The 11,097-nt window shown below is 54.7% G+C and overlaps 1 protein-coding gene across 1 annotated transcript; it reads right to left on the bottom strand.

Annotated features, from left to right (window-relative positions):
* Nucleotides 1-335: 335 nt before the first annotated feature.
* On the bottom strand, nucleotides 336-7,644 carry TMEM238L (transmembrane protein 238 like). The gene is made up of 2 exons (XM_047707101.1): nucleotides 7,137-7,644; nucleotides 336-1,312 (listed from the first exon to the last, which is right to left on the bottom strand). Exon 1 carries the CDS (start codon nucleotides 7,494-7,496, stop codon nucleotides 7,257-7,259), a length of 240 nt encoding a protein of 79 aa, XP_047563057.1. The 5' UTR covers nucleotides 7,497-7,644; the 3' UTR covers nucleotides 336-1,312; nucleotides 7,137-7,256.
* Between the last annotated feature and the right edge of the window lie 3,453 nt (nucleotides 7,645-11,097).

Genomic DNA, 11,097 nt, shown 5'->3' with positions numbered 1-11,097 from the left:
GGAATGTTCATCCATGATGTCTGTCAGGTTTCTGAGCCCAGCCTAAGCTCTGAGAGGCTGGGATGGAGGCTGAGCACGAAACTTCCGGAAGATTCCATGGTGTCAGCGTAGGCCCCGTCCTGTCTCCATCCACTGGTCTCTGTGTGTTCCTTTCAAGGAGGTGCTGTGCCCAGCGTTGAGTTCCGGGACTTGCACGGAAGCAGGTTCAGCTCTTGAGACAAGGGTGCTGTGAAGCCGGGACTTTGAGAATTCCTAGAGACTGTGTAGGTTCAGAAATATGTCATGTCACGGTGAAGCCAGAGGCCAAATCTACTTCTGTATCCAGAGAACTACCTCACACCCCAAAACATCTGAGGCAGCTTATAGAGAACACGTACACTTTTTTTTTTTGAGGTTAAATATAAATAAAAAGTACAAAATTAGACAGGGGAAATATAAGTTATCGAGGCAGGCGAAGCACTGGGGACAAGCGCAGGCAGGTCTGCTTAGCCTCTGGAAGCAAGCTGAAAGGTGACCATCACAGGTAACCAGGGCCGGGCTGCGTTTGACTGGATGCAGTCGAGTAAGATAAACATAGGGTCCCGCTCGTGGGATCAAGAAGTGAATAGCACATGGACAGCACGCAGGAGCTCACTCACCTCCAGAAAATCACCCGGAGGAGGGCTTCCCTTGACTAAAAGCTTGATAGGAGCCCCTGGCAGTGTGGCTGTGCAAACGGGCAGGGTCGCACGAATCATAAACAGTGTCCGGCCCCGAGGAGGGCAGCCACCGGTCCGTGGCTTACCCTGTGCTTTGCTTTTGCAACTGCATGTTCTAGTACGCCCCGTGGGTGCTCCGGACCGCCCCGAGAGATGGACGAGGCAGAGCCCTGCAGGGGCTCGCACGGCCTGTCCCCAGAGCCGGAGAGGGAAAGCAGCAATAACACAGCGTGGTGTGTGCCTGCAGGAGACCCCATTTGGACTTCCCCGACTGTTAGTCTTTAATGGGACATTGGCAAGAGGAGCAGTAGGGGACGGGACTTCTCAGGGCATCGAAGCCCCCGACAAGCTTGCTTCCATCAGAATGCCCAGGGCAAGGACTTCTCAGGCTGTCCTGGAGCACCTGGGATGGTGCAGGGATGGTGCAGGGGCGCTGGACTCTTGATGGAGACCGGAACCTTCCAGAAGCCCAGCCTTCATGCCACGCATGGGCATCCTAGCAGGTGCTTTGGAAGCCTCTGCCTCGCAGCCTCTGCTTCCTCCTGGATACAAGGAAAGGATGTGTGGCCAAGAGTGGCATCTTCCCGCTCTGACGCTCCTCCGTCCGACGGGACCTGCGATGAATAAATGAGGATGGAATGGGTCAGCCCGAGATTTGAATATGTCATTTCAAACCTGTATGCGGTGCTTGGAGCCCACGGGACTTAGGTTTGAATTCTAGCCCTGCCTCTTGATAGCGCTGTCTCTGTGGGCTAGTTGTGAACTGTTCTAATTCAGTCTGCTCCGTCTGTGAAATGGGCGCTTGAATCCCTGAGACGTGAGCATCGCATCAGTGATTGGCTGGTAAATACCGAGACACTCATCCCTCTCCTCACCCTTCCCTGCAGGCAGAGCTAACAGCTGTCCCGGGGCTCCGGATGTCCACCCCCATGTCCACCTGGAGAGGACAGACTCCGTCTCCTCTGACTCCTCACCTCCCCTTACCATCCTGCTCGATCTTCTGGATCCCCAACTCTGAGAGAAATCTTACTGCCAGCCAGGGAGGCCAGCACAGCCTTACTCCTGTCATATCTCCCCCAGATACACTGAAGATGGATCTGCGCTGGTCCCTTCGAACATCTCAGCCGCCACTGGGCCCATTTTGTCCCCACCATGTAGTGGCAAGAGCTCATGGCCAAGTCCAATCAACTCTCCTCAGGCTACAGTCATCTTGACGGGTCTCAGGCATTCCACGGTCAGTCTCCTACTCTTGGCATCCTGTCATCCTTCATCCTGCTTGTCACCGGCAAGGTGTCACTCCCTTATTACTACTGGGGACTACTCTGTGGGTTTCCCAACCCACCTTCCTTCTCCCGCTGCCCCCCAAAGTGGGCATGGCTCGGGGTTCTGAGTTTGGTTCCCGTGGGAAGTAACCATGGCCAGGTCAGAGGTTCTGTAAGATGCCGGAGAGGAAAGAAAAGGCATTGCAGGCCATATGGCCTTTGCTGGAATGACTGGGCTCTGTCATCACGGCACACGAGTGACTGTGCCTGGCTGTGTTGCAGGGCAGCTCAGCTTACAAAGTGGGAGAAGGGCCAGATTTGGCTCGAAGCTGGAGTGTGGCCCCCCACCCACTTGGTGGAAAGCGTATGGACCATATGGGCAGGTAGACCCCATTTCACAATCTGCGCCCCTCCCTCGCTGGTTCCATTATGTCGGACAAGTTACTTAGACTCTGTGGCTGTTGATATCTTCATCTGTAAGGGGGATTAATCATTGATAATAATTGATAATCAGTATCAATTATTGATAATCCTGATGCTTTCGGCGGTGCTGTTGGTAGGGGAGTTGGGTCCCATGTGGTGCCTCCTTCAGAAGCTTAGGCTCTCGTCCTCCTCCCTTCCTTCTAGTCCCTACTCCCCCACGCCCCGTTTTCCTCCCCTTACCACTGCCTCCAGTCTGTACAATCCCAGCCACACTTCGTCTCCTACCCCTACCTCCAACTCCATCCCTGATCTCCCTTCTGAGTTTAAAATCTGCACATTCCACGCCAACTGGGCAGTCTGCTTTAACCCCTGCATCCGTGCAAAGGAAGACGCATCACCATCGTGAGCAAACCTGTGCTGACCCCCGATCTCTCTCACCCCCCTCCCCTGCACTCACGTCAGGGCTCTCTGAAAACCTCTGACACCTCTCTCGGCTGCAGGAGACCAGGAGGGACCGTCCGCTTGTGCTGTCTTTGTCTCCTCTGCTTTCCATGGGCCTCCGTTCCTGTCCCTGTCCCTGTCTCACTACCCGCCTGCTGAGCTTCCCTAGTGGATTCCCCGCCCCCCGCCTCCCTACACCTGCTGCCACAGGCAGAGCCCCACCACGTCCCTCTGCAGTCCCTGAAGTCTCCTCCCCACTTTCCAACATCCCAGTGCTCATCTGGCTTCCAGTGTCCGCTGGTGAACACCCCCGATCCAGTCGCAGGTGCCCGCCTGCTCTTTCCGGAATATTCTTTCATCTGTTTTCTTTTGGCAGTCCTTCCCTCCCGCTCTCCCCAAGTGCCGTCTCTGCCTGTCACGTTCCTTCCTGCGCCTCGGGACCCAGGCCAGATGTCTGAAGTCACACATGGCCCCCCTCCCCTCCCCACCAGCAGGATCTCTTCTTCCTCCACTGGGCCCTCAGAGCCCAGTGCGAGACGGCACTTATCTCCGGCACGCATTTTCCATGTACTTTCCCAGAGTGTTGTGTACTTGCCTTATCGCTCCCTCTAGATTAAACGTTCCTCTAGGGATTCGAGAAATGCTGGGCCCTCCACACAGCCCCAGCACCGCGTCTGCACGTGTACTGGGTCAGCCTAGCTGGCGTGCTCACCCTGAGCTGACCTGCCAACCCCACCGGCCCCTCTGTGGGCACAGGGGGTGTCTGCACATGGGGAAAAAGTCAATGGTGAGAAACAGGTTTCACTTTCCCGGGCTCGGGGGTGTGAGCCTTCTCTGCCTTTGGGACTTTGGTCACTGCAGAGGGGGTGAATGGGTGTGTGTTTCTGTGAGTGTGTATTTCTGGTAGGTGCGTGACAGGTGTGAGGATGCGTGTGTGTGTGTGTGTGTGTGTTTCAGAGGAGGCTGTAGCCGGACACCCTCTAGTAAAAGGATCAGAGTCCTCACTTGACTTTGCCTGGGGGGTTATCTCTATCTACAAGAAAGGCCTAGCAGGTGGAACAAGGAGCAAACAGATCTTACGAAAATGTAGTGACTGAGTGATAAAATCAGATGGTGGGTTGTCTTGCTTGGTACACAAGGCACTCATTCTGAAACTCCTGGGGGGGCCTGACCCAAGTTCTGTAACTGGCCTTGTGCCAGGGATGCTACCCACTTAGCTTGGGGAGGGGCGGGGGTGTTCTAGCAAACTTACTGTCCTGAGACTGAAGGATGAGCTTGGAAGGATGAGATCCGGCCCTGAATTAAGGGGGAGGGGGGCTCATGCTCTTTCTTTTGACTCTGCTCCGAGAATGGGAGAACTGGCAGAGTCAGTTAGAAGCTACCCATAAATGGTAGATGTGGTTGGAGATCATGCCCAGGCCAAAGGTCATAAAATGTAAGGGGATCGAGATGAGTCATTTTCAGAAATGCAGTTGAGCATCAGAATTCGTGTTCACAGGAAGCCTTCCGTGAAAGTTCAGTTGATCGAACTGCGGGAAACCCCACTATTCTAGGAGGGTATATGTGTGTCGTGGGTGGGTAGAGCTGCTGGATTCCTACCTGCTTGCCATCTCCCACCCCAGCCGCTGAGGGGCCCTTCCGAGAGCCTGGCTAGAACCTTCCAAGACCAAATCTCCTGCTCTACAGAGAAGTAATGTGACTTGCCCAAGGTCATCTGGGGGGTGGGGAGCCCCCCAAAAGTGGGTAGGTCCCAGCCCACACTGATTTGTTACTCTGGGCCAGACTCAGGCATTGCAGGAGACAGAGGGACCCAGGGAGGCTGGCTCTGAGGTTCCCATTGAACATGGAGTTTGAGAACTGGAAAGAAGAAAGTGACATTTGCATGACTGTATTTAATGGAGAAGACAGTGGATCTCGAGCTTCTGAAGCCCCCTTGATCCTGAACAAAACACTGGGTTCTGGGGGGAGACTCATTTCTCTCATACTTACTGAAAATTTTTAATGCCATACCCTGTCTTAAGATGTGATCATAACGCTTTAAGGATATCTGTCTTGGAGAAAGGTCTTACCCCTCTGTAAGTCGCCAGCCACCTGCACCATGAGAGAGTGTCGGTGGAGTGTCCCTTGTCTCATTTAATTGTCACTCTTGGGTTCCGTACACACATTAACCCACTTAGCTGTGCAACATCTTTACGAGGTAGGAGCTAATCTGATCATCATCTCTGAAGTAAGGTGAAGTAGATGGTCATTAGCACCATCTCCATTTTACAGGTTTGGAAAGTAGGGCATGGGGACAGGAGGTAGCTCGCTCCAGGACGCATAGTTAGCAAGGAACAAAGCTGGATTCAAACCAGTCTGGGTCTTGGCCCATGCTCGTCACCACTGGGCTATTGAGCCTCTTTCTATTCAATGAGGGAAGGATATAAAGGGCAAGGAGCCTCACACGAGGGACCCCCTGTTGTTTGGGTAAGTGGCTTAGCTCCCCGATCTTGACCTGGTCCTCATCACCCTCGTGACCATGATCATTATCATCACCATCATCCGTGCCATGGCCAGAGTAGTCTTTTGGAAACATAGATCCAAAACCTTGGTAAGCTCCCACCCTTGCTTACATCTCTTTAATAACTTCTTACTGTTCTGAAGATAATGACAAAATTCCAACCCCAGGACCTTTGCTCAAGCCATTGCCTCTTCGAAAGACTCCACTTTCTGGGTCAGCTTCTCAGTTGACTGTTCCCAGGAAGTGATGGTCCTCTTCTTCCTAGTCCTCACCTGACTCTTATCGTGCCTCCACGAGTGAGACTATTTGATTACTCTCTATGTCTCACTAGATGGGAAACCCCTTGAGGGTAGAGACCTGTGCACCTTACCCTTCACTACATCCCTAGTGCCTTGCCTGGTGCCTGGCGTGCCTTCGGAATGAGCCAATAGATTGGGGGTTCCTTCTTGATTTGAGGTATAAGCTGACTCCTTCACCACCAGTTTCAGGTGCACCAAGTACCAGGTACTCTCAGTGGGGACTCTGGGTCAGTTTATGCATCCTCTATTATCTGTTTGGTAAGGACATGTGACCTTTGTAAAAACCACATCGTGTGCAAAGAGCCTCCTCCTTCCATTCCCTCTTTTTAGGCCATGGCAACAACAAAGGCAGGTACTATTATCCCTGTTTCACAGATGAGAAGACCGAGGCTTGGAGCAGGTTGCAATCTGGCCAGTGTCACCCAGCGAACCAGTGGTGACACTTGGAGCAGGACCCAGGCCCTCAGACTTCCCATCGCCTTTCCTTTCGTCTGCCGGGACCAGATTTTACCCCCCACCTCCGGAAACCTCGTCAAACTGCTGCTCTGATCTCTTCATTCCAAGGGTCAGATGGAATCCCCCAGAAGAGACACGGGAATTACTACCTCCTCCTTCCAACCCAGCCATGACCTTTATCCTCTCAGCCAGTGCTGGAAAGGGAGTGCCCGGCTATGCCAGGTTCCTGGCCACCATGGGGGAGGGGGGAGGAGATGACAATTGTCAGCCCCAGCGGGACTCCTGTCTCAGTCTCCTGGGGAGAGCTGCCCATAACGCAGGGCTGTGGGGCCCAGACCAGCTCTCTCCTGTGTGCTTCATGTCCCTGTGAAAAATCTTACAATTATCTGCGTCCTTGGGTGCATGCAGTCAACCAAGCTGCTGGCCTGGCTGGGAGGGGCAGCTGGGCCCAGGGAAAGGTCTGCCATGGTCTCCTGACTTCATGGTCTCTTGACTCCCAGGCCGGCTGTGGCTGGGGTGGTGAGGAGGGGGGTGGTGGCGTGGAGTGTGTGCGAGGAGGGTGGGGTGGGGGCAGTGCTGGAGAGGAGTCAGGTGGTGCTGGGAGGGAATGTGGAGGCAGGTACCCCCTCTGTGGTGCATGTCCCCTCCACAGGTGCAGAGAGGAAGCAAGGGAGAAGGGCTGCTCTGGACGGTTCTCTGCCATAGTCTCGTCTGCACGACCTCCCTCCTTGCGAGGGCACAGCCAACCATCGGGGAGCTTTCCATCCTCTCCCAGGGCTCACGTCTTCCCCCTCACTCCCAAGCTGGATTCTTGCCAACAGAGAATCAGGATGGGCTCCTTTCTCCCCAAGTCCTGAGCGGAAGGGGCAACTTCCCGTTTTGCCTGGCAGGACCACTCCTGGCATATTGGACGTGGAGGGGGCCATGGAGACCCTCTTTCTAGTCTCCATAAGTTTGAAGGGCCCCCAGGGAGGGGACACCTGTGGCCAGCACAGGTGCAGCAGAAACCCAGATGGACAGAACCCCCACTCCACCGGGCAGGCCTCGGGGCACTCACCTCGTCCCCGCTGGGGTGCTCCGTGTGGGAGTGGCAGCGTGTCCCCGTGCCTCCAACAGCCCCAGGTACAGAGTCAGGTCGCCATAGGGCTTGCGTCCCTCCTCCTCTGCCATGGCCAAACTACAAGCTCAGTTTCTCAAGAGGTTCCTCGATGTTGAAGGAGTACCAGCTGATCCAGAGCACGAGGCTGAAAGCCAGGATCAGTGCCCCTGTGTAGACCAAGAAGTCCCAGTAGTCGAGGGAGGCGAAGATACCCAGCAGCAGAAGGACCAGACCCACCGCATCGATCAGGAGGGCCAGGACAAGGAGGAAGGCACAGCGCCCCAGGTTGCATCTTGCCCATCGCCTCCCCAGGAGCATTGCCCGGGAGCTGCAGGAGGAGCCCCGCTGCACTCCCGGGGCTGATTTGCATGGGCGGGCTGTGGTTCTGCCTCCCGCTGCCCTCGCTGGCTGGCTCGTGGCTGGGTGTGAGCGAACGAGGGAGCCGTCAGGCTGTCTGGATACACAAGGAAGTCCACGTGGGTCTGCCCTTATGAGCACTGCGGCCCTGGGGCAGGGTGTTCCTTAACTGCTTCATGACTCAGGAATGAATGGTTGACCCGAACAGCCTGACATCGCTGGTAATGGACCTGGTCATGGCTGGGCCAACCCAGTTACAATGTGGCAAGGGGAGGAGTTGGGTGCCCCCCAAGGGATTTTCGGTGCCATTGAGGGGCGGTCTGGTGCCTTGTCCTTGGACTCCCGAGTCCTGGGCACGTCCCTGCAGGTTTCTCCATCTCCTGTGGTGGGGCGGGATTTTCGTCCCCCTCACTGCTCTGCCTAACTCTTCCTGGTGCAGAAGGGAGGTTTTTAGATAAAGGATAGGGAAGGGAGTTTGTTGACATAAATAGATTTTGAAATTGTGCCGTGAGAATTGGTCAGTGTTAGAGACCGAACAGACAGCCAGGGAAGGTGGGGTTGTCTTGTGGATTTCTGCACTCTGACGACCTGGGGACCCAGCTTCCTGCATGGGGAGGCTCACCCCAGAGATTAAAGTGACTGAGAAGACAGACACGGGGAGAAGTTGGGGACGCTCTGGCCTCTGGCTGCAGAAGACTGGGCGTGGACCGACAGGCTGCTTCAGGCACAAGTCAAGGAAGGTCTACCTGGTTCTCTGCTCTTTTCCAGACCCTCGGACTTGACGTTTGCCTCCTGTCTCGGGGACTCTGCTCACATCCCTGAGGGCTTATGTATAACACGGTGGTCTTGTCCCTGTGGCCGCTCACAGGGTATGTCCCCAGTTTGCTGTGGCATCTTGACCTGTGCACCGAGCCTCTCTGGGACTCGGTTTCCCCACACAAGTGAGAGGAGCAGTTTCCACTCTTTCACCTTTCCGGGTGGGTGAGAATAAACTAGTGGCTCCAACTTTGTTTCCTAGTGCAAAATGGGCCAGGATGGGTGAGAAGCTTTCAGGAAGAAAGTCCTGGGGGGGTGCATTATGTGTAATAGGTTTTATTTATTTATTTGAGAGAGAGAGAGAGAGAGCATGTGAGTGGGGGGAGGGGAGAGGGAGAGGGAGAATCCTCAATCAGACTCCACGCTCAGCGCAGACCCCAATGAAGGGCTCGATCCCGTGATCCTGAGATCATGACCTGAGCCAAAACCAAGAGTCGGATGCTCAATGGACTGAGTCACCCAGGTGCCCATGTGTTACAGACTTCAGGATCCGAAATACCCAGAGACTTGACTCAAGCCAAGGAGCCACTCTGGAGCATCTCCAAGTGAGAAGCAGCTGAGGCCAATCTCCCAGCCACTGTTGGTTTCCTTTCCTGGGTATATCCTGCTAAGCAGTTAGCTATCGATACAGGAGCACCTCCCAGTGCTGGAGAAACTGACGCCCCCCTCCCCCTCCATCCCCTGCCACCTGCTTTGACGAGGAGAGCGTCCTGGGAAGAAGAGCTGGTGGACAGTAGTGGCCCCACAGTGGCTGTGTAGGGCCGCAGGCCTGACCAGCAGGCTCCCAGGTGCCTTTGCAGAGTGCTGCATGCCTGTGAACAATCTGACTGGGAAATTCCGAGCGGTTGATCACTGCACTCCCCTCCGACATCAGAGGACAGGTCCGAGAGAAGCCAGCCCGGCCTCACTCGGCCCGCGCCCCACTCTGCATCCCAGAAAAACACGTGTTCTTCGGGTACTAGGCCTCCTTTTTATTTCTACTATTTTCACATGCACGTGCACACACACACATACACATGTGTGCGCACACGCTTCCGGCTGAAGAAACTCTGACACATTCACCAGCAAAAGGAACAAAATCCAAACCAGAGCTCCTCACCACCCACTTGGCACTCACCCTCCAGAGCCACAAATACCCCTTTCCTGTCTTCTGGAAACGGGCCACATTGCACACCCAGTTCTGCAGCCTGCCTTCTCTCCTTGCACCGTGTGGCCGTTCTTCCGTGGGGCGAACGTGGGCCCTGGAAGAACCCCGATGCCCCCAGCCCATGGTCCTTCCTGCTCCTGTTTCCCAGTGCCCCATTTCCTGCGTGTGAGGCCCTCTGATGTTTACACAGCTGGGACAGATGCGGGGTGGTGGGTGGAAAGCCAGGTGAGACTGGAGCCCTGGAGTGGGACCGCTGGAAGAGAAGGTGGGGATGGGAGGAGCCAGCAGAGCGTGGCTGGCTGTGGGGACACAGAGAGTGCCAGGGGGAGCCCAGGCCAGGGGCAGGTGGCGAGTAGGAACCCTCAGTTGACTGGATACGGCACAGCTTGGGGGGCTCAGTAGGAACAAGGACTCCAGCCCCTTTTCCTCCCACACAGAGCTTTCCCGACCTCTCCCCTCATCAGGGGGGAGCAGCCACTATGGGAAATCACCATGTGATGTTCCCGGGGCTGCTCTGACAGAGAACCCCAAGCTGGGAGCTCCAGCCTCAGAAATGGCGGCCAGAAGTCCGAGATCTTGGTGAGAGCAGGGTGGGTTCCTTCTGAGGGCTGGGAGGGAGACTCCATTCCCTGTCCTTCTGCTTGCTTTTGGGGGGGGTTTCCTGGCAATCTCGGGAATCCCTTGCCTGGTGGGTACATCGCCTTCCCTTTCAAGCATCATTCTTCTGTGTGCCTATCTATGCGTCCAGATGTCCCCTTTCTGTAAGGACCCCAATTATATAGGATGAAGGGTGCATTCTACTGCAGTTTGACCCCTCTTAGCTAATTGCATCTGTGACAACCCTGTTTCCAAATCCGGTCACATTCTGGGGTATTAGGGGTTAGGATGTCAACACATGAATTCAGGGGGGACATAATTCAATCATTGACAATAGCTAATAAGCTTGTTTGTTTTTGGACATCCTTTGACTTTAGCTGTAGTGTAGATAACGATTGAGACTTGAAAACAGAGCTTTCCGAAACAGACGTAATTACGAAGTTGGCACCCCATTAGAGGTGGCCCACCATGCCGCCAGGCAACCAGAAGGAATGAGATGGTCCTGACTGTTCCTATGTCATTGGGAGAGAAGCTGAGGAGGCCCTGCTAGGCTCTGGCTGGCTGCCCCCCTTGTCCACTAAAGCAAGGAGCTCGTCCTCTGCAAATGGGTAACCCTGAGTGACCCCAACACACTTAGAAGCCTCAACCGAAGTGGGATTTAAATTAGACCAGGGCAACTGAGCACCTACTCTGTGTCAGGCAGCTGGGGATAGGATCTGGTACAGAACCTGACACGACAGAGTTAACAGTCTAAGGAGGGAGACATGACGAATGACGAATAATAATTAATTAATATATGACGAATAACAATTAACTATTTTATGTATGCTTTAATGTCTGGAGGTGATACGGACAATGTAAAGATTTACAAGAACATGGGTTAACAATCGGTTAAGCGTTGGACTTTTGGTCTTGGCTCAGGTCACGATCTCAGCGTCTTGAGATCAAGCCCCGTATGGGGCTCCGTGCTCGGTGGGAGGTCTGCTTCTCGCCATCTCCTTG

This window comes from Lutra lutra, chromosome 16 (genome assembly GCF_902655055.1).
Source record: "Lutra lutra chromosome 16, mLutLut1.2, whole genome shotgun sequence".
NCBI classification, from domain to species: Eukaryota; Metazoa; Chordata; class Mammalia; order Carnivora; family Mustelidae; genus Lutra; species Lutra lutra.
The sequence above is the reverse complement of the archived record's forward strand: the minus strand, read 5'-3'. Positions and strand labels throughout refer to the sequence as shown.

Coding starts and splice junctions, on each gene's coding strand:
- TMEM238L (XM_047707101.1), bottom strand. CDS start 7,496: ATGCTCCTGGGGAGGCGATGGGCAAGATGCAACCTGGGGCGCTGTGCC.